The sequence below is a fragment of the Epinephelus lanceolatus genome, chromosome 13 (assembly GCF_041903045.1).
Source record: "Epinephelus lanceolatus isolate andai-2023 chromosome 13, ASM4190304v1, whole genome shotgun sequence".
Lineage (NCBI taxonomy): Eukaryota > Metazoa > Chordata > Actinopteri > Perciformes > Serranidae > Epinephelus > Epinephelus lanceolatus.
Window position 1 is genome coordinate 1,283,537 of NC_135746.1, and position 24,483 is coordinate 1,308,019.

General features: G+C 46.5%; 1 protein-coding gene across 3 annotated transcripts in view; it reads left to right on the forward strand.

The window, feature by feature from the left end:
* Positions 1–24,483, forward strand: part of tiam2b (TIAM Rac1 associated GEF 2b) — a 62,210-nt gene that overhangs the window by 28,820 nt on the left and 8,907 nt on the right. For 2 of the 3 annotated variants that reach the window (XR_013493116.1, XM_033648526.2), the window contains exons 2-13: positions 3,203–3,427; positions 6,094–7,275; positions 8,205–8,703; positions 9,679–9,854; positions 12,221–12,445; positions 13,724–13,909; positions 13,999–14,136; positions 19,498–19,563; positions 19,795–19,867; positions 21,641–21,730; positions 22,080–22,262; positions 22,758–22,837. Coding sequence is in view for 2 of the 3 variants with exons in the window: in XM_033648526.2 (XP_033504417.1) it covers positions 6,100–7,275; positions 8,205–8,703; positions 9,679–9,854; positions 12,221–12,445; positions 13,724–13,909; positions 13,999–14,136; positions 19,498–19,563; positions 19,795–19,867; positions 21,641–21,730; positions 22,080–22,262; positions 22,758–22,837 (2,892 nt within the window). In the remaining variant the exon portion in view is untranslated. The remainder of the gene's footprint in view (positions 1–3,202; positions 3,428–6,093; positions 7,276–8,204; positions 8,704–9,678; positions 9,855–12,220; positions 12,446–13,723; positions 13,910–13,998; positions 14,137–19,497; positions 19,564–19,794; positions 19,868–21,640; positions 21,731–22,079; positions 22,263–22,757; positions 22,838–24,483) is intronic. The other variant, XM_078173637.1, reaches the window with a different exon arrangement.

Below are 24,483 nucleotides of genomic sequence, written 5' to 3' on the forward strand. Positions count from 1 at the left end.
AGATGTTTGAAGAAGAGGAGGTCGTCTGAACACTGAATTTTACAAGTTTTGACCAGTAAAAACACATGAATGAAGTCGTGTCTACACATTTACAGATTTCTTTGTAAACTGACACAAGAACATGAAAACATCTCTGAACACTCGCTGGACGCCGTCACTGTCTTCAGGAGTCTCTCCTCATCACAGTGATCAGATCCTTCATCAGGAGACCAGCTTGATGAAGGATCTGATCACTGTTTGTTTCTGTTTGATCTAAGAAAGAAAGGAGGAGATTAAAATATACGAGTGATGCTCTGGACATGCTGAACTTTTCCTTCCACTCCTCATCCACAGTCCACTCTTGAAAGTGGAGTGTTTTAGCTCCTGTCTGCTCTGATTGGTCAGTGTTTCCTGGTCTTCCATATATCGTCCCCGTCAGCACAGCTGGGGATTGACTGTAACGAAGAATAGCTGGTTTCTCTGACGTTAACATGTAGCTACATGTAGCAGTGAGTGTAATGTAATGTTCCCCCAACATTAGCATGTAGCTACATGTAGCAGTGTGTTTAATATAATGTTCCCCTGATGTTAGCATGTAGCTACATGTAGCAGTGTGTGTAATATAATGTTCCCCTGACGTTAGCATGTAGCAGTGTGTGTAATGTAATGTTCCCCCAACATTAGCATGTAGCTACATGTAGCAGCGTGTGTAATGTAATGTTCCTCTGATGTTAGCATGTAGCTACATGTAGCAGTGAGTGTAATGTCATGTTCCCCCAACATTAGCATGTAGCTACATGTAGCAGTGTGTGTAATATAATGTTCCCCTGATGTTAGCATATAGCAGTGTGTGTAATGTAATGTTCCCCTTACGTTAGCATGTAGCTACATGTAGCAGAGTGTGTAATGTAATGTTCCCCTGATATTAGCATGTAGCTACATGTAGCAGTGAGTGTAATGTCATGTTCCCCCAACATTAGCATGTAGCTACACGTAGCAGTGTCTTTAATGTAATGTTCCCCTGACATTAACATGTAGCTACATGTAGCAGTGTGTATAATATAATGTTCCCCTGACATTAGCATGTAGCTACATGTAGCAGTGTGTTTAATGTAATGTTCCCCTGACGTTAGCATGTAGCTACATGTAGCAGTGTGTGTAATGTAATGTTCCCCTGACGTTAGCATGTAGCTACATGTAGCAGCGTGTTTAATGTAATGTTCCCCTGACGTTAGCATGTAGCTCCATGTAGCAGTGAGTGTAATGTAAACAGTTGCAATAGCGTGTCTGGAGCAGATGATTCAGGACGGTCTGAAGCGTCCTGAGGCTCGTGTTACTCTCACGGTTCACTGTTACATAATTTGACCTCGTTATCTCAAACTGTGGCCACGTTTCATCTGAACGTCGAATACTGACAGAAAACCACCTGTAGCATAGCTGAGCTCTGAGGACGCGTTGACTCGGCTCGTGTCACTGCAGACGTCAGCGGGTAAAATCTTTATACCTTCAGTGTTTTCATTAAATCTCCTCTTCTTCTCTCTGTCGGGGCGTTCCAGCTGTCAAGGTTTCCTCTCAGTACTTCCCATCTTGTTTCAATGAAAGAGGTCAAAGGTCACTGATGTGTTCGGGTGCATTGTGTTGCTGTCGGCTCTCCCCCCGCCCCCCCTCCCTCCTCAGCTCTGACCTCTCTGGGACAGGATGGGCGTTGCCCTCCCTGAGCTCGCTGTTAGAACACACTGAACCTCGAGTCCTCTGTGACCTTTGACCTCTCAGGAAATGAGCCTCAGAGCTCTCTGTGGTTCTGCAGGAGACGTATTTGTGATTTGGTGTGTTTTAGATTTTACTGTGTGGAAGTCATTTAGCTCAACACTGATACTGACTGAGGACACGTTCAGTTTGATGTCCAGGTTTATTCACGAGTCTGCAGCACTCGACTCAGGTCTCTGTCTACAGCCTGGACTTGAGACTTATTTTGAATCATCTTGGACTTGTGGATGTTATGACTGACTTGTCTCAGTATGTTCACACTGCAGCCCTCAGGCCTCCACTAGAGCAATCTATAAAGCGCCACATTTTTCAGCTGAGACACTTTGGTTGTGTCTGGTTGCTCTGATCTGGAATATCTGCAGAAGTTAAAATGTCAGCACAAAGTCGAGAGCTGGCTGAACAGCTTTGGTTGAAGCACGTTAAGATTCATCATCAAAACTTGAACATATTTCTCCTCCGTTGTTGTTGTTCAGCACTTGTTCAGTACCAGTAAGATGCCACTGTTGGTCTTGGTGGTTTTTGTCCCTAGTTTTTACCCAAAGCTCTCGGCACTAAAAAGCAGCAGATGTGCAGCGCTCAGTGCAGATTAGACTCGTCACGCTGCTGGTGTTTGGAGCGTAGATATGTGGCGCTCTTATTGCAAAGAATTGTTAAAATACACTGTCCTGCTGCGGAGGACACGACCCCTCAGAACTCAGGCTCAGACCAGGTTCCAGTGTGAACTGGTGTCTGTATGAGCAAAGGAACACGTCACATGCTGCATGCTGTCCTGTGGCGGTAAACATGGAGGCCATGGAGGTCAGCGTTTGCAGTTTCATTGATAAGATGATGTGCAGTGGAACCACAGACGATGATGAGGATGAAGAAGAGCTGAATTCTTAATTTTGGCTTTTTGTGCAGTGACAGTTCTGCTTCTGTTCTGAGGTGTGTGTGGAAGTTGGAGCCAGAGGTGGTGATGAGGTTGCTTCTCTCCTCTGTTTGAGTCGCTGTAAACTGAACTTTGGACTCTTGGTCAAAGAAAACATTTAAAGACTTGACCTCTGACTTTGGGACATTGTTTCATCATCTTCTGATGAATGAATGATGATTAATGTTTGTGTGAATATTATATTTAATGTTAATGAGAATAATCTTCACATGCAGCTGTGCAGTCTGCAGACCTGCTGTCTCTGTACGAAGCTGAAAACCTGCTCTTTCCTAAAATAGTTCCTCCTGATGACCTCAGCCTGCTGCGCTCACTGACGCTCGGATTAAAAAAGATTTAAAAGAAACAGGAGGAGGAGGAGGAGGAGGAGGAGAAAGAGTCCACGTTCCAGAAAACCAAAACAAACAGAGTGAAGCTGAGACGAGGAGAGGAGAGGAGGAGACAAGGAGAGGAGAGGAGGAGGGTTTATACAAAAGCAGAGTCTGTGTTGAAGCTGATGAAGCCCCTCCCCCCTCTGTTCTCCCCCCACAGATGAGCCGAGGGGCCGAGAGAGAGAGAGAGAGAGAGAGAGAGAGAGAGAGAGAGAGAGACAGAGACAGAGAGAGAGAGAGAGACAGAGAGAGAGAGAAGGGGAGCAGCTGGAGACGACAGAGAGCTTCAGTAGTAACGAGACCGAGAGGAAGAGGAGGCAGCAGGACGAGCATGACGCAGCTGCTGAGCCTCTGAGGACGGACACACACTCTCACACACACACCGGTAAAACTCCACTTTATTATATTTAACCAACTTTTATTAACCTGTGGTCGTTTATGGAAATTAGCTGTTAATGTTTCTGTTTGTTTGTTAAAGTTTCGTTCAGTGATTTTAACCTGTGACTTGTTTGTTGTGAAACACTTTGTTTCATCTTCTAAAGAGAGTGAAGTCAGAAACATCACTGAGCTCAGTCACTTTACGTGAAGCTCAGAGATGTTTCATTGAGACCTTCAACATGTGTGACTGTAGAGAGCTGAGGCAGCTGTAGAGACAGTAGTGGTAGTAAACAGGTGAGACCAGGTCACAGGTGAGTCTTTGCACTTAAAGAGTCACTTTAGTATTTTTCAGCCTGGACCATGTTTTCCCATCTTGTTGTTTCTGTGTCTAATGGAGACAAGAATTTCTGAAACTGTTTCAGTCCTGAGAGAGAGAAAACTGCAGTGTAATGTTAATGAGCAATTGACCTGTGGCTAAGCCACGCCCCCTCCACTCACTCAGACAAACTATCAACATTCAGTGAGCGGCGCTATGGCAGGTGTCACAGTACACGGCATTTCACAGGAGGCAACTGATGATTTTTGGAGACATAACGATCAGATGTCATTGAGAAGTAACCAAAAGGGCCTAAACTACGCTTTGGAGGGATATATTCATCATTTTATTGTTGAGAAGGTCGATGAAAAGCTTAAATTACAAGCCAAAATTTACAGGTCACAGTGTACGCTTGTGAACCGCATCTGGTTGCCGTCACCATCAAAGACAACAAGTTAAAGTGCCACTGAAGTTAAGGTTTTTGGCTCAGAATATGAGAAAAGGATAACGGCCTTTTTACCATCTTTACCAAGAGTGTCTCTCCGTTAGTTTGGTGCTACAGTATTTACACTGAATCATTCAGCATAACGTTTGCCAACCTTTGTTATCTCTGCCATTACAGATAAGTTAATGAAGCTAAGCTCCAGAAGTTAACGTTAGCTTAACTAGAGCCCTTTGGACAACAGCTAACAATGATGTACCATCACCAAAGTACAAAACTAGAACAAAATAGGCTAATGAACTCCCAGCAAACAAGGTGACATGATGAACAACGCAGCTAGGAGCTAACGTTAGGCTAACTTTAGCTAACGTTAGCTAGAGATGTTAAAGATAACTTTATATTTCTTTCCAGCAAAGTGACAATATGTTGCCTCAAACACAATGTTGACTTACCTTAGAACAGATGTAGACATCATTGTTAATCTTATTCACGTTGAGTTGATGTTGTGGTCTAACGTTACCACACAACTTTATCCAAAGGAGACACTTTTCTCGCTTGAGATGTGGTTTAAAGTGTAAAAATACACGTGGTCGCCCAGCCTCTCAGGATACCTTGTGTCAGAGTTGCATGTACCCCATGCACACCGTTTGACCATTTTTAAACTTCAAATCTCAGAAAAAGCTCATGAAACCGAACAAACTGACTTTCTATAATGCATTTCAATGGACGTCCAGGCAGAGAATGTCCCAGTGTATGGGAATGGCTATACGCACTGTGATTGGCTCATCGCGTTTGAGGGCGGGACTTAACCATAGGGCAACTGTATACCGTCAGTGTCCGTCCACTAACAGTTTGTTTTTGTCACTGACCATTCTCAGATTGTCATTGTAAGTATCTGACAGCATTATGAAAGGATCCCTACAGAGATAGAGCTTTGTGTTAAAGAGTCAGATCCAGAAACAGTCCTGAAATCACCGTCACCAAACCCACCAGACTCCATTTAAATAAACAGTCATGTTAGTGTGTACAGAGGCAGCATATTGTCACATCTAACTGGTGACTTAAGGGTTAATTTAAACCAAACAGAGCTGGTGATTGTTGGAACAGTGGAAAGATGAACCAAGGCAGCTTTTGTGAGTTTTATTTTGTTCCTGTTGACTCTGAATGAAGTGTGTTTAATGATGATAAAATGAGTGTTTTTTTTAAATGAAGCTCTATCTCTGTAGGGATCCTTTCATAATGCTGCCAGACACTCAGAATAACAGTCTGAGCCTGTCAGTGACAAAAACAAACACTGTTAGTGGACGGACACTCAGTACGTTTACATGCAGCTTGAGAAAATCGAATTATTGGCTTAGTCCGACAGAAACTATCCGTAGCTCGACTAACACACCCAGATGAATTGATTGAAAATCGAACTACTGCTGCATGTATCCACTCAGTCCGACTGGAGTCAGACTCAGCGTTCTGTGCATGCACCACTTTATCTTTCGCGGCCTTTCACCCAGAAGAAGAAGGAGCTGACGTGAAGCAGAAGACGCACTTCTGGACAGACGAGGAAACTACATCCATCTCTGACATCTTCATTTGTCATTACCTTCCTCTTTGGATCAACTGGAACTAGCGTATATAAAAAAAGGACACAGCGCCACCTCACTTTTTATATAAGGTGTGTTTTAAAGATCCAGTGTGTCAGATTATAATCTAATCAGCTGTGTTTTCTTCAGTGTACAATCAGCTGTGTTTTCGTTACCTCAGAATGAGCTGTTTATATCTACACAGGGAGCAAGTCCTCGTCTACAGAGATCACCATGTTGCACCGCCATGTTTCTACAGTAGCCCTGAACGGACAAATGTTTTCAGCATTAATATGCGAGTCAGTGTGATGATGTCATGCTCGTTGATCCTCCTCCAGGTCGCCATGGGAAACACAGACAGTCACAGCAGCTTCGTCTCTCCTACCAAGTCCTCCTGCTCGCTCAGGTTCTCCTCCAGGAGGGAGGAGGTGCCGTCGGCTCGCAGCTGGTGGAGGAGCAGTCAGGGAGGCAGCAGGAGCCGGGGGAGGAGCTACCTGAACCAGCACACCGGCGGCCCACCGTACACCTCCTGGCACTATGAGCACAAAGCGCCCAGAGGAGGCTCCAAACTGGGAGCCGGGTCTCCTCAGAGGTTCATCAGAGGGAACCAGCTCAGTTACGTGGAGAATGGCGGCGGGAGTAACGGGATGTGTGGCGAGCGGACGTCCCTGGAGAGTGGCGGCAGCCCAAAGGTGCTTCTCAGTAAGGATGGTAGCATGAGGGTGGAGTTCACCAACGCCAGGGGCGTCCCCATGGAGACACAGGGGCTCACCGGCCTCCCCACCACCTCCACCACTGCCCCCCCAGTTGCTGAGCCCTCCCTCCGCACCAGTAAAGGCAGCTCACTCAGCTCTGACGGCTCCTGGTACGACTCGCCGTGGGGGACCGGCGGCGAGCTGGCTGACAGCGTGTTTGTCTGCGGGCAGAGTGTGGCTAACAGCAGCGGGTACACCACCTACTCCTCCACCCGCACAGAGGAGACCGCCACCAGTAGCAGCGGGTACAACACCGTCTTCTCCGCCCAGGTGGAGATTTCACCTGGATTTACCTCCGCCCTCCTTTTTCCCGCCGCAGAGACCAACGAGTTCACCTCCGCCGCCGGCTACAACACCTGCTCCTCAGGTCGGACGGAGGACAGCGGTATCGGAGACTCAGTGATCCTCCAGGCCGACCTGAGAGACTTCAGCCCGGCTTCACCTTCGTGCTCCTCACTGGACAGCGTTTACCACAACACACTGCCCGCCTTCCCCCCCGTACCTGACAGCGCCCTGCAGCACAGGACCGCCATCTCCTCCTCAGCACTGCTGCTGGATGATGTCATCCAGGAGGAGGAGGGGTCAGGAGGAGGCGTGGAGCAGCGTTACTCCTCCCGCACGCTTCCCTGTCGCAGAATCGATCCCATCAGCACTGCCACCGCCGCCACCGGCCCCGGGAACAGCCGCAAAGACTTCCTGAAGAGCCGAATCAGACGACTCAGCGACTGGACAGGAAGTCTGAGCAGGAAGAAGAGGCGGATCCAGGTGAGTCACAACGTTTCAAACATGATGTAACAGGAAGTCAGCGGTGGTCGGACATGTTTGGAAGATTTAAAACACCTGAAGAGATAAAAGTGAAATATTGGTCATTTACAGTTTCAGAGTCTGCAGATAAACACACCACCACACACTGAGAGGGATCACTGCTGCATGAGTCTGTGCACTGTTTAATAGGAAAACATTTCATACACAATGTCTGAACAGAATCAAAGGACCACCTGATGGTGCAGTACAGTTCATAAACACTGCAGCACTGACAGGAATATTCTGTAAATGTTCAGTTTATCTGCAGCATCAGACGTGTCACACATATCCACAATGTTTAACCGTAATAATACGAGAGTCAGTATGAACTAACTTCGTACTAATTTAAATCTCCACGCTCACAAAGTGCTGCATCAGAGGAACAAAACATATTAACACCTATTTATCTGTAAGGAGGAGGAAAATTCTGCTTGTTAAAAGTTACTCATAAAACTTCACTTCATAAACGACTGCAGCAGGAAAACAAGTTCAGAGAGAGCAGACTGCATCTGAAACATCTGATCAGATTCTGTCTGTACGTCACTGGACACAGAACTCTTGTTATAAAGACAGGAGGACATAGTGACTGTGTTGGGGACTATTTTCAGCGGGGGATTAATCCACATTTGGTGTTGTAGTATTTGTGGAAGCAATATCAGGCTGTAGATACAGACTATATTTCTGGCACAGTTTTATTTCTATTTTACATCGAGGAGAGTCACTGTGAGTCAGCACTGCGATACAAAGATTTGTACGTGAGCAGAAATGTAACAAACACGGAGGTCAGCACGGTGCTCTGTTAATTTATTTGTCGTTAATTTGTCGTCTCTGTCATGTCAGGCCTCGTGTTTAATGATAAATAAACTAAAGAGATTGTGATTCGTCCTCAGGAGCCGCACGGCGGGGACGATGTCTTCCTCAGCGGGCTGGACTCTGGGCTGGTCGGCTGCAGCTCGCTGTGGTCCTCCAACCCGCTCCACCCTCTGAACCACAACCAGTTCCCAGCGTTCCACTGCGGCTCCTCCAGGAGCCTGAACCTGAACCTGAACCAGAACCTGAGCAGCGATGCCCAGCGGCAGAACGTCTACGAAAACTTCATGCAGGAGCTGGAGACAGGCTGCAGCAGCGCCGCCGATCGGACCGAGACGTCGGAGGGGGATGGGGAAGAGGAGGAGGAGGAGGAGGGGGAGGGGGAGGAGGAGATGGATGGAGATGGAGATGTGGAGGCGAGAGGAGGCGAGCAGCTGGACGTCCTGTTTGAGAAGGAGCAGGGTGTGGTGCGACGGGCCGGATGGCTCTCCTTCAAAGCTCTCATCACCGTCAGCAAGGACAGGAAGCTGGAGCTAGTGGCTCGCCGCAAGTGGAGACACTACTGGGTCACGCTCAAAGGTTCGTCCACGAAAACAGACTTCAGATATAAATATTAAAAATCTACAAGTTCATTATTTTGTCTGATTCTCAGCCTTCAGTTCCAGGTGTGTCTCCAGGTGTCGGGCAGTTCTACAGCATATTTTAAACTAGCATAAATCCCTCAGTGTCTCCAGAGGAAGCTGAGTGACGTCTGATGAATGACCTCCAGTGATGTCACTTGAGTCAGAGTCAGTTTAAGACCGTGAGTTTGAAAAATCTGGAGGAGTTGAGTTGAACAGAAGATCTCTGCAGCTGCTGCTCGTCTCTGCTGCAGGAAACTTCAGCTGCTAACAGCTAACGTTAACTAGCTGCTAACAGCTAACGTTAACTAGCTGCTAACAGTTAATCGATCAATCAATTTTATTTATAAAGCCCAATATCACAAATTGTGATTTGTGATATTGGGCTTTACAGCATACGACATCCCTCTGTCCTTAGGTCAACTAGCTACAACAGCTAACATTAACTAGCTGCCAACAGCTAACGTTAACTAGCTCCCGTCCTGCTGATGTCATCACAGGTTTGTTGTTCACAGTGTGACATCATCAGGGAAACAACAGGCTGCGTCCTTTTGTCCCGTCACGCAGCAGTGAGATCGCAGATCGTCACAGTCGTCGTTTTCTTCTCGTAACTGCTGATAAATTAAAGTTGGTGGTTGTAAGTCGAAGCGTTGCTTTGTCCTGAGACACAACAGAAACACATCAACCACCGCTATCAGTGATGTCATCGTATTAGTCAACAGGCCGATGACGGCCAACAAGGAGAATATCAGTTGAAGTTCAGCTGATAAATCAATGCATCCCTCATCAGAGGCAGTGGTGCATTGTGGGTACTGTAGGCAGCAGAATGTTTGGAATGATGTAGTTTGATGTGTCTGTCATGAGTGTGATAAAGTTACAGCAGTTAAAATAAATCTGTTGATGATGTAGAATAATGAGGTCTCTGTCCCGTCAGGCTGCACGCTGCTGTTTTATGACACGTACGGGAAAAGCGTCAGCGCGGAGCGAGAGCTGTCACCACGTTACGCCCTGCTGGCCGACGACAGCATCGTCCAGGCCGTCCCTGAACATCCCAAGAAGGAGCACGTGTTCTGTCTGAGCAACTCACACGGAGACGTCTACCTGTTCCAGGTGAGAGAACACACACACTGTGTATGTGACTAAGGCCCAGTGTTAAAGGGTGAGGGACTGTTATTTGTGTTTTTAATGTTACTATGAGCAGGAGTCAAAGTCAAACAGGTAAACATGGATGTAAAAAACTGTTACTCTCAGTGTCCTTGAACGCAGCACGGCTCCCTGAGTCTTGTTCCTGTAAATAAATCTGTGACATTTTTAACGTTGTTTTCCAGGAAAGTTCTCGTTACATTCCTTCTAAATTTTCGTCCTCTCGGTTTCCTCCTGATTGTCGGACCTCTGATTGCTGGCTGTGTCTCTGTGCGTCCATCACACGGTGTTATTTCAGCCCCGGGACAGTGTGAATGAATGGGACGTAGTGTTTGTGGACGGCTGTGGTTTCTCTCTGCAGCAGAGAACCATCAGCGTCACCACAAACATGCACCGAGCGCCCGAACACATCCCAGGGTTTCTTTTCTCTCTGCGTCTGAGGAGTGTGTTTCTGCAGCACAGATCTGACACACACAGAGAGACACACACACACACACACACAGACACACACATACAGAGACACACACACACACACACACAGACAGACACACACACACACACACACACAGACACACACACACACACACACACACACACACATACAGAGACACACAGACACAGAGACAGACACACACAGAGAGACACACACACACACACACACACACACACACACACAGATCAAACTGAGGGTTTTATTTATTGCACGTTACAGATTTTAACTTGAACCACAGTTTGCCGATGAGACTTACAGACTGTAGAAACAGGACTTGAACATGTAATCGAGTATTTTCACAGAGTACTTTTCCTGCAGACAGGATGTGGACCCTTCCTCCTCCTCAGGATGAACTCAGACCAGATTCATTCACTGACCTCAGAGCTGAGAGGGTCACACAGCTCCAAGTAGCTGCGACACGTTTCCTCCACATTTCTCTGTTTACAAGCTCAGAAAGCACCTTTTAACTCTCACTGCTCTCAGCTGTGGAGTGTTTACACACACACACACACACACACAAATCACACTACAAGTCGTCTCCATGGTTCCCCCGAGGGTTCACTGAGGAGGAGGAGGAGGAGGAGGAGCAGGGTGGATGTTACCAAGGTGCCGAGGGGCTTTTGTGAGGAGCTGAAAGGAGCAGAGGACGGAGGGTGGAGGAGCCTCTAATAGGAGTCACGACACCCGGCTAATTACTGCAACAAATGTTCCTCTTTAACAACAACGAGCCGCTTTAATCCTCCTGAACCAAAACACCTGTTAGTGTCAAGAGACCTTCAGACCATCAGGACACACACACACACACACACACACACACACACACACACACACACAGTGGTTTGGTCGGGGTTATCATCATGTTCCCATGAAAGGTTCTACATCCTGTTTCAAATGATGGTTTGAAAGAGAAGAATTTGTGTAATGACGTTGTACCTCTCAGAGCTGCTCTGTTGATCTTCTGTTTCGAGTTGGTCCGACTTTGTGTCGAGCATTAATATAAACTAACACTCAGTATGTTTCCATGGTAACAGTGAAGTGGAGCTACAGTCCCAGCTGGACGAGGACATCTAACTGGCCTACTGTCCTTGTCCCAGTATACAAGCACGGGAGGGGAATCCATTTATTGAGCCAAGTATGTGCGACTCCTCTACGATAGGTGGAGATATGCCCCCTTTCAGCTTGTTAGTATTGGACCTTTTTCCTGTTGACCTATTACGTCACAGACCAAACAATGGACAAACAAGTTAGCTACGGTTAGCTAGCAGCTAACTGCTACCATGGTGGACAACTTTACAGCTCTGTACATTTGGTCCGTCCAAAAAGTCACGGCTCTGGATGTAGATTTCTCCATGTTGTTACCGGCTTCTTCTTCTCTTACACATTTAATGCTATTGGACTTCCGGGTCAAAGCCCGGGGCGGAAACTGTGGAGCATGCTCAGAGCGCCTCGGCCAGTTTGGGTCTTTTTTGGGTGAAAGTCTGTTCAGTCACTGTGGATGCAGAATATAGGAAACTGTCCGGCCTGTGGATCTCAGGTCGAAGGTTTCAGAGAGTGAAACGTCAGAAGGCTGTCGGCTGCAGATGATTTAACATGATGACCTGCAGGGAAACACACGTGACCGAGGGAACAAAACATGTGTGAGAACATTTAACCCTCTGAGAGCTGAGGAGCAGATTCACTCCTGTTTGGTGTCTGTGCTCGGACAGAACCTCAGAACTGAACCTACGAGCTTAACAAACAGATGTGTCATCAACATGTGCTCATTCTTCAGATGCTCCCTCAACGCACTGAATACATCTGAACCGACTCTATGTTTGTCTCCTCCTCCTCCTCCGTCCAGGCCACCAACCAGACGGACCTGGAGAATTGGGTGACGGCGATCCACTCGGCAAGCGCCTCGCTGCTGGCGAAGCGTCAGGGGAAGGAGGACACGCTGCGGCTGCTGCGCTGCCAGAGCCGCTCGCTGCTGCACAAGATCGACATGGATGGGAAGATGAAGAAGATGGCGGAGCTGCAGCTGTCCGTCATCAAGGAGCAGAAGAACAGGAAGGCTGTGGAGAGCCAGGTCAGTGTGAGTGTGTGTGTGTGTGTGTTTTCAGATTTTTATAGTACAAACTGTTTTATTTTAGTGTTGTGTATCTTTAATTTGCACCTCTTCAGTATTTTACAGGTTTATATTTATATTTGCTCTCCAACATTCACAAACAAAGAAAACGACCAGACTCCATTCAGTTTCAGACGTTCTGTGTTTGATGGTTTCCAGTATGAGCTCAGGTAAAGGTGAACCAGTGATGATGGACCTTGTGAGGTAGTCGTGGTCCTGTCGGCAGCATCAGCAGCTCTGAGAGGAAACTCTGTGTCTGGAGGACGATCTGCAGCTGCAGAGCAGAAACATGTCAGAGCAGGAGCTCACGTGGAGTCCAGTTTAATATTTCTTCCAGATGTGTCGGGCTGTTACCGGCAGCCTGAAACAACAAACCTTAGCTTTCCCGCTAACGACGCAGCCAGATGAGGTTGCTGAGGGTGACATCATCAACCAAATGTTGAGGCGGCGAGAAAAAACCTGCAGCTGATGGAAATAAACACCTTCTACCAGCTGACGGAGGAGTCGTCATCACGCCGTTCTCCCACGAGGATAGACCACTGGACTGATATCATCATTATTTAAACTAACATTTCCAACATCCTGTCTGATAGTTTGATCTGATAACTGATATGATAGGACCGCTCACTGACCAATCAGAGCCTTCACGTTCCTCTAATCCTGCACCCGCCCATACCTATGACGCTCAGCACCAGAACTGACTCTCCCCCCTGATCAACCCCCCAGGCTCCAGTCCCTCACATGAAGCTGGTTCTCCATCTCTTTGACTGGATGGTGAAAACATTCAATCACTGCCAGGTTAGGAAACATGTTAGCATGCTCCTTCCACCACCATCAAACCTCCAAAGGATCCTCTTTGGGTGTCTTGAACTCCAATTTTAATAGTATTTCAAGTTTCTGTGAGTGTAGCTGAAGTGGGAAAGAGTCAGAGAGGGGAGGAGGATGAAGGGGGAGGAAGATGAAGGGGGAGGACAGGATGGAGCGCAGTGAGGAGCAGAGGAGGTCCTCTGATGTCAGATTATACAAAATAACTTCCTCTCAACAAAGACGAGAAGATGGCGAGAAGCAACATGAAAGAAACGTCTGTGTGACCTCACTGACCTCCCGTCACTACATGTGAACGTGTCCTCATATACGTGATGGTGTTTGTACTTTTACTGCAGTAAAGTGGTGTAACGTGATGTGCAACATGTGATGTGTAACGTGATGTATGTATATATGTGACGGTGTCGTGTGCAGATCCAGCAGTGGGAGCAGAACCTGGAGAAACTGAACCTGGATCTGTTCCGGCTGCGCTGTTACCTGTCCAGCCTGCAGGGCAGCGAGCTCCCCAACCCCAAGAGCCTCCTCGCCGTGGCCAGCCGGCCCTCCAAGAGCATGCTGGGACGCCTGGGGGTCTTCTCCGTGTCGTCCTTCCACGCTCTGGTAACAGCAGCCTCCAACAGGAAACACAGCCTCCATCTCTGTGTGTTAAGACAGCGAGGGTCTGATGGTGGGCGTCTGTCTGTCCTCAGGTGTGCAGCAGAGACGAGGTGACGTTGAGGCGGCGCTGTCGGTCTCTGTCAGGAGGAGGCGGCAGGAGGAGGGGCCTGCCGTCCTCTCTGAGGGCTCTGGACGGACGCAGCAGGGACAGCAGACACTCCACGTCCCAGGTAATACACCGCACCGACCACCTGAGGACACACAGCATGGTGGTGGGTTAAAGCTCTGGGTCTCAATACCTGTTAGGGGTCACCAAAGACTCACAGGGGTCACAAGGTCGTCTGGATTTTATGGAGTGTGAGAAAAAAGAAGTAAAATATACAGCAGACTGATATAATTAAATTCTGTGAGAAAACTAAGTGAAAGTTATTTTTTGAGTTTAGATTATTATTCAAGATATAAACCTAAAGACTATCTGACATGATCTGTGATGATGATGATGATGATGATGATCTCAGGGCACAGAGACTTCACTCTCTGATAAACAGCCGCGTCCTGCGTTAAAAAATTAAAACAACTGAAGAGATGATGGAACAAAACCACGTGTCAGGAGGAGAAAGGGTGAGTGTAACTGCAAAATCTGTAAAAAAAAATTAAAAAAAAAAAAAAAGTTTAAAAAAAATCTTTGGAAGGTTTTAAAAATTTATTAAAAACAAAAAAAAGTAAATATTTTATTTTTATTATTAAAAATCTGTCAAACTTTAAAGCGTGACAGCTGAATGCAGTTAAACAGTTTGATGTTTGCAGCTGTTGCTCGCCGTCAGCTCCAGAAAACTCCAGAACTCTGACGTCACTGTTGCAGTTTTTGTTTGTGATTTTTGGCTCGTCTTCATGTCAGCTGAAGTTCCCATCATGCTCAGCTCCTGAGGCCCCTCCTGATAAACAGCAGAGCTATTTTCAGCCTGTGTGTGTGTGTGTGTGTGTGTGTGTGTGTGTGTGTGGGGGGGGGGTTTTGGGACCCTCTCCTGTGTGAACGCCTCGACACGTGTTGACGCTCAGTGTAAACTCACAGAGCTGAAACATGACTCAGCTTCTTGTCTGCAGAGTCTCTGTCTTCTCTCCTGCTGAGACGCCTCAGGTTGTCTAACAGCAGTCAGCTCGTAGTTTCCTTCCTTTGACTGAAAACCGACCAATCAGAGAGCTGGGTGAGCTCTGAGGCTGCTGTCAGCTGCTTTAAATCTTAAAATCTTAATTTTCAAATAAAGTTGAAGATAATTTTTATAATTCTGGACGTTCACGATCAAAACATCTTTCTGTGTGTACGGCTGATTCAGTTTATTGATCTGATCCAAACATTTGTTGATAACAATAAAACAACAAAACAGTGTGCACCAGCAGTCGCTCCTTTTCTCTTTTAACAAACACACGCTGTCCAAAAGTATGTGGACACAGGAGACTCTGAACAGGCGGCTACAACCTGCAAGGTGAAGGTCACATGACTGAAAGAGCGAAGCTAAGCTAGCAAGCTAATGTGCTAGCATACTGCCGGCTGTGTGTGCTAACACAGTGTGAACCGCACTGACCATGAAGGAACCTTAAAGGAACAGTGTGTCAGATTCAGTGTCGTCTATCAGTGAGGATTACAGATTACAGATTACAGATTACAGATTGCAACCATCTGAAACTTCTCTTGGTCAGAATTCCTTCAGTGTTGAGGAGCTGAATTATCCTCAGATGTCTCTTCCTCTCAGAAACACACACACACACCAGCTGATTAACACCAGGAAACACTCTGAAGACGTTTCACTTCACACATCAGTGCTGACTGCAGCAGCCGACACCAAAACATGAACGTCCCTGTCCAGAGCCGGTGTTTATCCTCTAACACTGCCTCCTCAAGGCGGGAATTTCACGTCTTTATTCCAGCTTGCCGTTCTGTATAGATGGTACAGTCGCAGACTGTGGGGACAGAGCTGTCTCGCCTTTAACGAGGCACCTGAGGTAGAAACAATATCTGTATAAACAGGACAGCCGGCAGGACGGGTGTATCGTTTTGATGACGTGTTATGTGTGCGACCCAGTGTGGGATATTTGAAAAGCAGTTGTTAGCAGTTAGCAGCTAACTCAAAGAGGAACAGCAGCTGTTGTTATATGTCACGCCTCTTTTGATTGTGTGATGTCATCATGCTGTCTGACATCACACATGTCTCTGTATAAGTTGGTTTGTTGTTGTTGGTTTGTCCGTTCTGGGCTACTGTAGAAACATGGCGGTGCAACACGGTGATCTCTGTAGACGAGGACCTGCTGCCTGTGGAGATATAAACAGCTCATTCTGAGGGAACGAAAGCACAGCTGATTACACACTGAAGAAAAATATTGTTTTCCATTTGTTCCAATAAATCCTCCTGAACCGACACGCTGAGGCTTTGACTGTGATATTATGATAAATATAATTCAATATTTTGGAGGGAGGTTTTCTGGCTTTGTTTCTCACGTCGTCACATCTGAAAGTGTTTGTGTTGTTGACATCACGTCTCTCATGTTGACTCACACAGTCCACTTCCTCTGAGCACTTTGAACTCTTCACGCCGCGGCGCTCAGTGATTTTAGGATCTGACCAAACTGAAATCAAACAGATTAACAGCATCAGAGTTTGAATGTCCTGCCTTGATGTTGCTGTTAAACAGCGGCTCTGGTTCCTCTGAGGTCTGGTTCAGGTTTCTGGGCAGTCCGTCCCGTCTCACGGAGACATCAGAGTCTGATCTCTGAGGGACATGTGGAGTTAATTTCTGCGTCACCGTCTCTGCAGGAGACAAACAGCTGCTTTTGTCCGGCGGCCCACTCGCTCTCTGACTGTTACTATAACACGCTTTGCTCCTTCCTGAAAACTCTGACAGTAAATCAGTTTTTGTTCTTGTGTTCTCAGAGTGTGAGAGAGTGTGTTCACAGGTCAGGTAGCTGATGATGCTCCTCAGGCTCCTCCTGAATCCTTTATGGTTTTTAATCAGAACAAAATGAAACATAAATATACGTCAGGGGGTCGGACGTTTCACATGTCAACAGATTTGTTTTCACACATCATTTCTTACAGTCTTTCTTTATTTACCTCAGTCCTGACCGACGTGCAGCAGACGTTATTATAAAGTCACTAAAGTGTTAAATCTTAGCGTTTGTTTCCTGGTGAGTCGTCTGTGTGTTGACGATGTGTTTACTGTCTGTCGGTGGTCTTCAGACTCCAGACTGACTCCGCTCTGATTACCAGTCCAACTGCACAAACCTGTAATTTCAGCTCAGCCCCTCATTTTTTCCCATGATGCCCCGGGGCTCATTTTGGTTTTGATCCAGAACAAAATTCAGCATCAAAGTTTTTATTCCCTGACAGATTTTAATTATATATAAATGTAATATGGGAGGGTTTATTTTTAGTTTCATCCTGAGTCATGACCTCACTCAGTGTGTGTGTGTGTGTGTGTGTGTGTGTGTGTGTGTGTGTGTGTGCTGAACTGAGCTACAGAGTGAGGACGGTCCACACTTCTTCAAAGGCCTGTTTGAGGGTTGGTTTTAAGGTTCATGTTAGAGTTAGGTCAGGGTCAGGGTGTGATGGTTGAGGTCAGGGAATTATGTCATCAAGGGTCCTCACAAAGACAGAGGTACAAGAATGTGTGTGTGTTCAGTTTACATTCATATAAAACAAAGAAAAGCTGCAAATCTTTTCATTTGAAAATGTAAAACATTAATTTTTAGTATTTTCACTTAAAAAATAACAAAATATTTACAAATTGATTCATCAACAGCTTTAAAAATAATGTAGCAGTGAATCATTTTAATCCAAAAAATATCTGTTGTATTTTGAGGCCAAAATGTTGATGTGAAGGTGTGAACGTGTCTGAGCTCAGGTCCAGCGTCATGATGTCATGAGAATATTACACAGTGAAAAGCGGCTAAATTTCAAAATATCACACATTATTATTTTCATTACTTTCTCATAACATTTAACTTTTAAGATGTATTTCAACTTTGATGTGTCACAGTGACGTCAACACTGCGTAGAAGTAAATCATAAAATTACAGGAAAAAACTTCACAATGTTCGAAAAATAAGTTTTAATATAACAAGAAAATAGTTTATGTATTCTGAGAGCGAAATGCAAAGTCACATTTTTATTCACATAAATTTACGACTGAAACTGCAGTTTTGAATTTTTTGGCATTTTGTCTTGAATAATGAAATTAGTGCAGAAAAGTATTTATGAACTGATTGTTGCAGCTTTACAAAATATTCTGACGTACACTTGAGTCCTTTTGAAACTACGTGTCAGTAAATTATGATATTATCAGAAGAGAATTTTCATATTTTGAGAAGAAAATATTGTAAATTTGCGACTTTCTTCAGAAAAAGTGTGACAGGCTCAGTGTGCGAGGACATCGTCAGGAACAGGACGAAGACACCAGAGAGACACGTTGGTTTGTTTTCTTGTGGCTGAAACTGTCTGATAGTAAAATCAAAAAACAGTAATTATAAAAATGAAGTTAAAATATTACAAGAAAAAGTTCCTACTCTCACATCTGGAGTTTAACTTTATTCTGATGTTGAAATGAGAGGCTGAAACCAAACGAACGTAGACAGAAGCGTCCACATACTTTTGACCACAGAGTGAGTGGAGGCGCTGATGAAGATGAAGATGAAGAGGAGCACAGGCCAGATAGATTTGATCCACAGCCACCTGTTGCTCCTTCAAGAACAAAGGGAGGATGTGAGAGGAGAGGAGAGGAGAGGAGGAGATGAAGGTCGTCTTTATTCAGACAGTGTTTGGTCAGTGGGACAGCTGTTAGAGATGAGGAGGAGGAGGAGGAGGAGGAGGAGGAGGAGGATTAAAAGGTCTCGCAGCCTTTTATTCTCCCAGAATTCCTTTGTCCGTCGCTGTTAATCCTTCTGTAGAGGCAGAAAATGACCCCCCCGACCTCCTCTCCTCTCCACATGACCTCCTCCTCCTGCTGCTGCTGCTGCTGCTGCTGCTGTCACATGACCTCCACCTCCTTTCTTCCACTCATCTGCTCCTCTTTTAACCTCCTTCCTCCCTCTCCTTCCTCCCAACGTGACGCCTCCTCGTCCGTCTCCTCTGACGTCCTGCTGCTGCGTCTTTAACTCTGTTTCATTTGCATCTTTTTCTACTTTTATCTTCGCCTCTCTCCGACTCCTCACATCATGTGTTCTTTCCTGTCTCCTCCTCCTCCTCCTCCTCCTCCTCCATCTCCATCTTTCCTCTGTAGCTGACCTGTGGCATTAAACACCTCTCAGCCAATCACAAATCAGTATTTTTCTCAGGTAGAAATGTTGATAAAAACTTTATTTTCTGTCAGATGTCTTTGTTGGTGCGTTCAAGTGTTTGTGAGAGAGTCTGATTTCTCAGATGTATTGCTACACTGAAGTTTTTGTGTTTTAATGTTTCAGTGTTTCTGACTTTGTTCATAATTTTTTTTGTGTAAATAAATAAATAAATAAACTCAGAACACGAAGAAGTTTATAAAATGTTTTATTTGACCTGTAGTTAAAAACTGATCATTAAACTAAACGTGTGTTTCGTCCTGCAGAGAGCAGACAGTGTGTCCACACAGAGGGAGGTGGCGCCCCCTGCTGGACGTCCTGCAGCTCTGCAGGTGCATTTACTGACACTCACACTCAGACTCATCTTCTCTGTAGTTATATCAGAGTCATTAATGATGATCAGCTCAGAAAGATTAATTATCTAAAATATAAATTTATTTTTCAGTTTATTGATGAATTCAAATGTTTCAGATGTAAATCAGCTGTGAATCAATGACTGTGAATCAATGACTGTGAATCAGTGACTGTGAATCAATGACTGATCAGAGTCTTGTCTTGTTCAGGTGTTTGATGAGCTGCAGCTGTCGGCTGTTTTCACTCTGAACGTCTGTCGACTCAACGCTGAGAAAGACTTTGGTGAGTCAGTAATCACACACACACACACACACACACACACACACACACACACCTCTCACAGCTGTCAGAGGAAACTGACCTGACATCAGTTTAATGTTATAAGACTCAGATTCATCAGGAAACATGTTTCTCAGCTCTGCTCAACAGACGACATCAGGTCCCAGAATAAAGGAACGTTTTCATAAAATCCTAAAAACAATTTAAAAACACCCAGATAGAAAGATGCTCGTTGGTGTAAACCCTGCAGAAACTGTGTAAAAATAATGACTGAAATATCATTTGATCATTTTTTTTCTAAATTCAGTAAGTTACACAGGAAGTACTGACGCACAGGGGCGGAGCTCTTTAGTTGAAGCGTCCAGCTGCAGACGTTGAGCGCAGAGGACGCTGAGGACGTTTAATCTCCTCAGTTAACTGAAGCAGATCCTCCAAAATGAACCAATGCAAGGAGTTCCTTTAAACCACTGACAGTGCTGTGATAATTCTGATGCCTAGAAAACTGCCACAGAAGACGTCAGCTGGCTCACTCAGTCATCGACCTGAATGTGCTGTCTTAAAGGAATAGTGCACCCAAAAATGTAAACTCAGCCATTATCTACTCACCCATATGCCGAGGGAGGCCCTGGTGAAGTTTTAGAGTCCTCACATCACTTGCAGAGATCCAAGGGGAGAGGAGGTAGCAACACAACTCCACCTAATGGAGGCTGACGACGCCCCAGATTCAAACGTCCAAAAACACAAAATTGAAACCACAAAATATCTCCATACTGCTCGTCCGTAGTGATCCAAGTGTCCTGAAGCCCCGACATAAAAAGTTGTTTGGAAAAACCTCATGTGAACTCTGTTTTTAGCCTCATTGTAGCCTGTAGCTCTGACTGCCTCTCTGGGCACCGCGCTCATGTGTGTGTGTGCTCGGCATATGGGTGAGTAGATACTGGCTGAATGTTCATTTTTGGGCGCACTATCCCTTTAAGCTGCTCAGTAATAAGAGAGGCAAGAAATGAAGAAATTGAAATATCGCAGCCTTAAAAGTTTTAAAAGTCAGACTGAGGGAATGTGAAGACAACATGGCCGACGCCGAGCTGCTGCTTTCTGACACAGAGAGAAAGAATGAGGTGGAGAAAGTTTGCAACGTGCTCAAAAAGGAAAACGAAGAACTGAGAGACAAAACAAACAGGTTGGAAAATTTAAGGCGCAGATTTAATGTCAGAGTGTCAGACTTTGGTATTAAGTTTCATTTCAAAACGAGGGGGCTCATATGAAACTGGAGGTTTGAGGGTCAGTCGATCAGTCACATTAATGTCATGAACATCAAACAGACAGAATCAGCATCACATCAGTCACATGACGTTAAAAGACAAACACACACACACACACAACGTGCACGACTGACATGAAGCTCCAGCTGACTGTCAGTTTTGGTGAGAGGCGTTCAGGGTCCTTACTGCTGTGGGGAAAAGCTGGGAGTTCTAAACACTGAGGGAGACGTGTCCCTCCTGAGATCCACACCTGTGCCGGTGTGAAGAAGAGACGTCTTTATGACGTCTTTGTCCTCAGAGGCTTCAAACCGTCCTCTGCTGTGATCACAACACATGAGAACAGTCAGCAGGAGACGTGTCTCGTATCTGATGAAGACGACAGGATGAAGGATCTTAACTGTTGATCTCCTGGCGTGGAGGAAACACAGAGGAGCAGTGTGTTTCATTAGTTCTCATGTCTTTGGTTTCATAACAACAAACTAACAGACGTTGTGTCTCCACTTTGATGGTGCAGGTTTTGCGGTGACGGGTCACGTGGACGGAGCGGGGAAAAGTCGCGTCTTCGTCAGTGAGGTCGACGCGCTGGGACTGTCGGCCAGAGAAGGTCTGAATGTTTCTGTTTAAAGGGACAGTTGGCTTTATATCAGCAGCTCAGAGTGTCACATGTGATGAGACAGTGTTGGTGAGGACACAAGTATGAGATGAAGCATTTGAAGTAACTCCTGTCTGCCAGCAGGGGGCAGCCACGAGTCTGTCTCTTTGTTTCTGAGTTCGACCTGAAACAAAGAGACAGAAGATAAAACCAGTCCAGAGTTTGTGATGGAGCTTTATTGTGAAGGACCACACAGACACTTCCTGTTTATGTTATGTCTTTAAATCACCTGGAGTCACACTGTGTCACCTTTCATTAATAAAGGCTTAACTCCTGTGTTAATGTGTCTGTTTCCCATCAGGCCTCAGGGCGGGGGACGAGGTCCTGGCTGTGAATGGCGCCGTGGTGTCCGGTCTGGACCTGGACCTGATGCAGAGTCTCTTCAGCCACCAGAAGCTGCAGCTGCTGCTCAGGAGACACGAGGAGGCCGCCGAGCTCTGCCAGCCGCCGGCGCCACCGGACCTCCACCCTGGCTCCAATACTGGTACCGCACACACACACACACACACACACACACACAGTCCATCGGTTTATGTTCTGAACTTTAACAGCAGATTTGACAGTGACAGTGAAGCAGACAGGAAGTACAGGGACACTCAGATGATGTCACAGATGATGTGTCTCAGACTCCTTCAGCTGTTCAACACGACACCGTCAGTATTTGATAAAGGAGCTCCAGTTTCCTGCAGCGCCTGAAGGCACCTGCAGCTCCCAGAGGAGCTTTTAGTTTGAAAAGTCTTTTATTGTGAAGGGCGGTCGATGCTCAGTCAGACACAGTTAGAGCTGCAGAGCAGAGGATACAGCCCCAGAGGATTCTGGGTAAACTGCTGATGATTTATTCTCAGTGATGATGATGTGTTAGTGTGACTGAACTCACCTGTCAGAGGTCAGAGGTCACGTTCAGGAAGAAGGTCTTTACAGTGACATAACTTTGACACAGACAGTAAAACTCATGTTGAACCTGATGCTGACTCCACAGATCCTCCACACGGCGTCCCACTTCCTGTTTGTGACAACGTTTCATCAAAACCATCAGAGGACGCTGAGCTGCAGAGAGAGGTGAGAGGCTGCTCTTCATGTCTGTTTGAACTCTTCATCTTCTGTCGTGTCTAACAGGGTCAAATAATGAAGGTCAAAAGGTCAAAGGTCAGCTTGACTGTGACATCACCATGTTTTAACATCATATCTCAGGAACAGAAGGGGAGACATTTGGTCAGATACTGAATTGGAAACTGCTGATTGTATAGATCTTCTGTGTGTGAAGCATCCATGTTTTAGAGTCTGAAGCTTCTTTGCAGAAACATGCAGATTTGAAGCTTTGTCTCCTGCGACGGCTCCACGTGAGTCTGGACTCATACTGGGTTTAAACTGGAACTGAAACGTGACCAGTCTGTGGAGGCAGCTCTGACATGTTCTCCCTGTGTCAGCGTGGGTTTCCTCCAGGTGCTCTGACATGTTCTCCCTGTGTCAGCGTGGGTTTCCTCCAGGTGCTCCGACATGTTCTCCCTGTGTCAGCGTGGGTTTCCTCCAGGTGTTCTGACATGTTCTCCCTGTGTCAGCGTGGGTTTCCTCCAGGTGCTCTGACATGTTCTCCCTGTGTCAGCGTGGGTTTCCTCCAGGTGCTCTGACATGTTCTCCCTGTGTCAGCGTGGGTTTCCTCCAGGTGCTCTGACATGTTCTCCCTGTGTCAGCGTGGGTTTCCTCCAGGTGCTCTGACATGTTCTCCCTGTGTCAGCGTGGGTTTCCTCCAGGTGCTCTGACATGTTCTCCCTGTGTCAGCGTGGGTTTCCTCCAGGTGCTCTGACATGTTCTCCCTGTGTCAGCGTGGGTTTCCTCCAGGTGCTCTGACATGTTCTCCCTGTGTCAGCGTGGGTTTCCTCCAGGTGCTCCGACATGTTCTCCCTGTGTCAGCGTGGGTTTCCTCCAGGTGCTCTGACAAATTCTCCCCATGTCAGCGTGGGTTTCCTCCAGGTGCTCTGACAAATTCTCCCCGTGTCAGCGTGGGTTTCCTCCAGGTGCTCTGACAAGTTCTCCCTGTGTCAGCGTGGGTTTCCTCCAGGTGCTCTGACATGTTCTCCCTGTGTCAGTGTGGGTTTCCTCCAGGTGCTCCGACATGTTCTCCCTGTGTCAGCGTGGGTTTCCTCCAGGTGCTCCGACATGTTCTCCCTGTGTCAGCGTGGGTTTCCTTCAGGTGCTCCGACATGTTCTCCCTGTGTCAGCGTGGGTTTCCTTCAGGTGCTCCGACATGTTCTCCCTGTGTCAGTGTGGGTTTCCTTCAGGTGCTCCGACATGTTCTCCCTGTGTCAGTGTGGGTTTCCTTCAGGTGCTCTGACATGTTCTCCCTGTGTCAGTGTGGGTTTCCTCCAGGTGCTCTGACATGTTCTCCCTGTGTCAGCGTGGGTTTCCTCCAGGTGCTCTGACATGTTCTCCCTGTGTCAGCGTGGGTTTCCTCCAGGTGCTCTGACATGTTCTCCCTGTGTCAGCGTGGGTTTCCTTCAGGTGCTCTGACATGTTCTCCCTGTGTCAGCGTGGGTTTCCTCCAGGTGCTCTGACATGTTCTCCCTGTGTCAGTGTGGGTTTCCTTCAGGTGCTCTGACATGTTCTCCCTGTGTCAGCGTGGGTTTCCTTCAGGTGCTCTGACATGTTCTCCCTGTGTCAGCGTGGGTTTCCTCCAGGTGCTCTGACATGTTCTCCCTGTGTCAGCG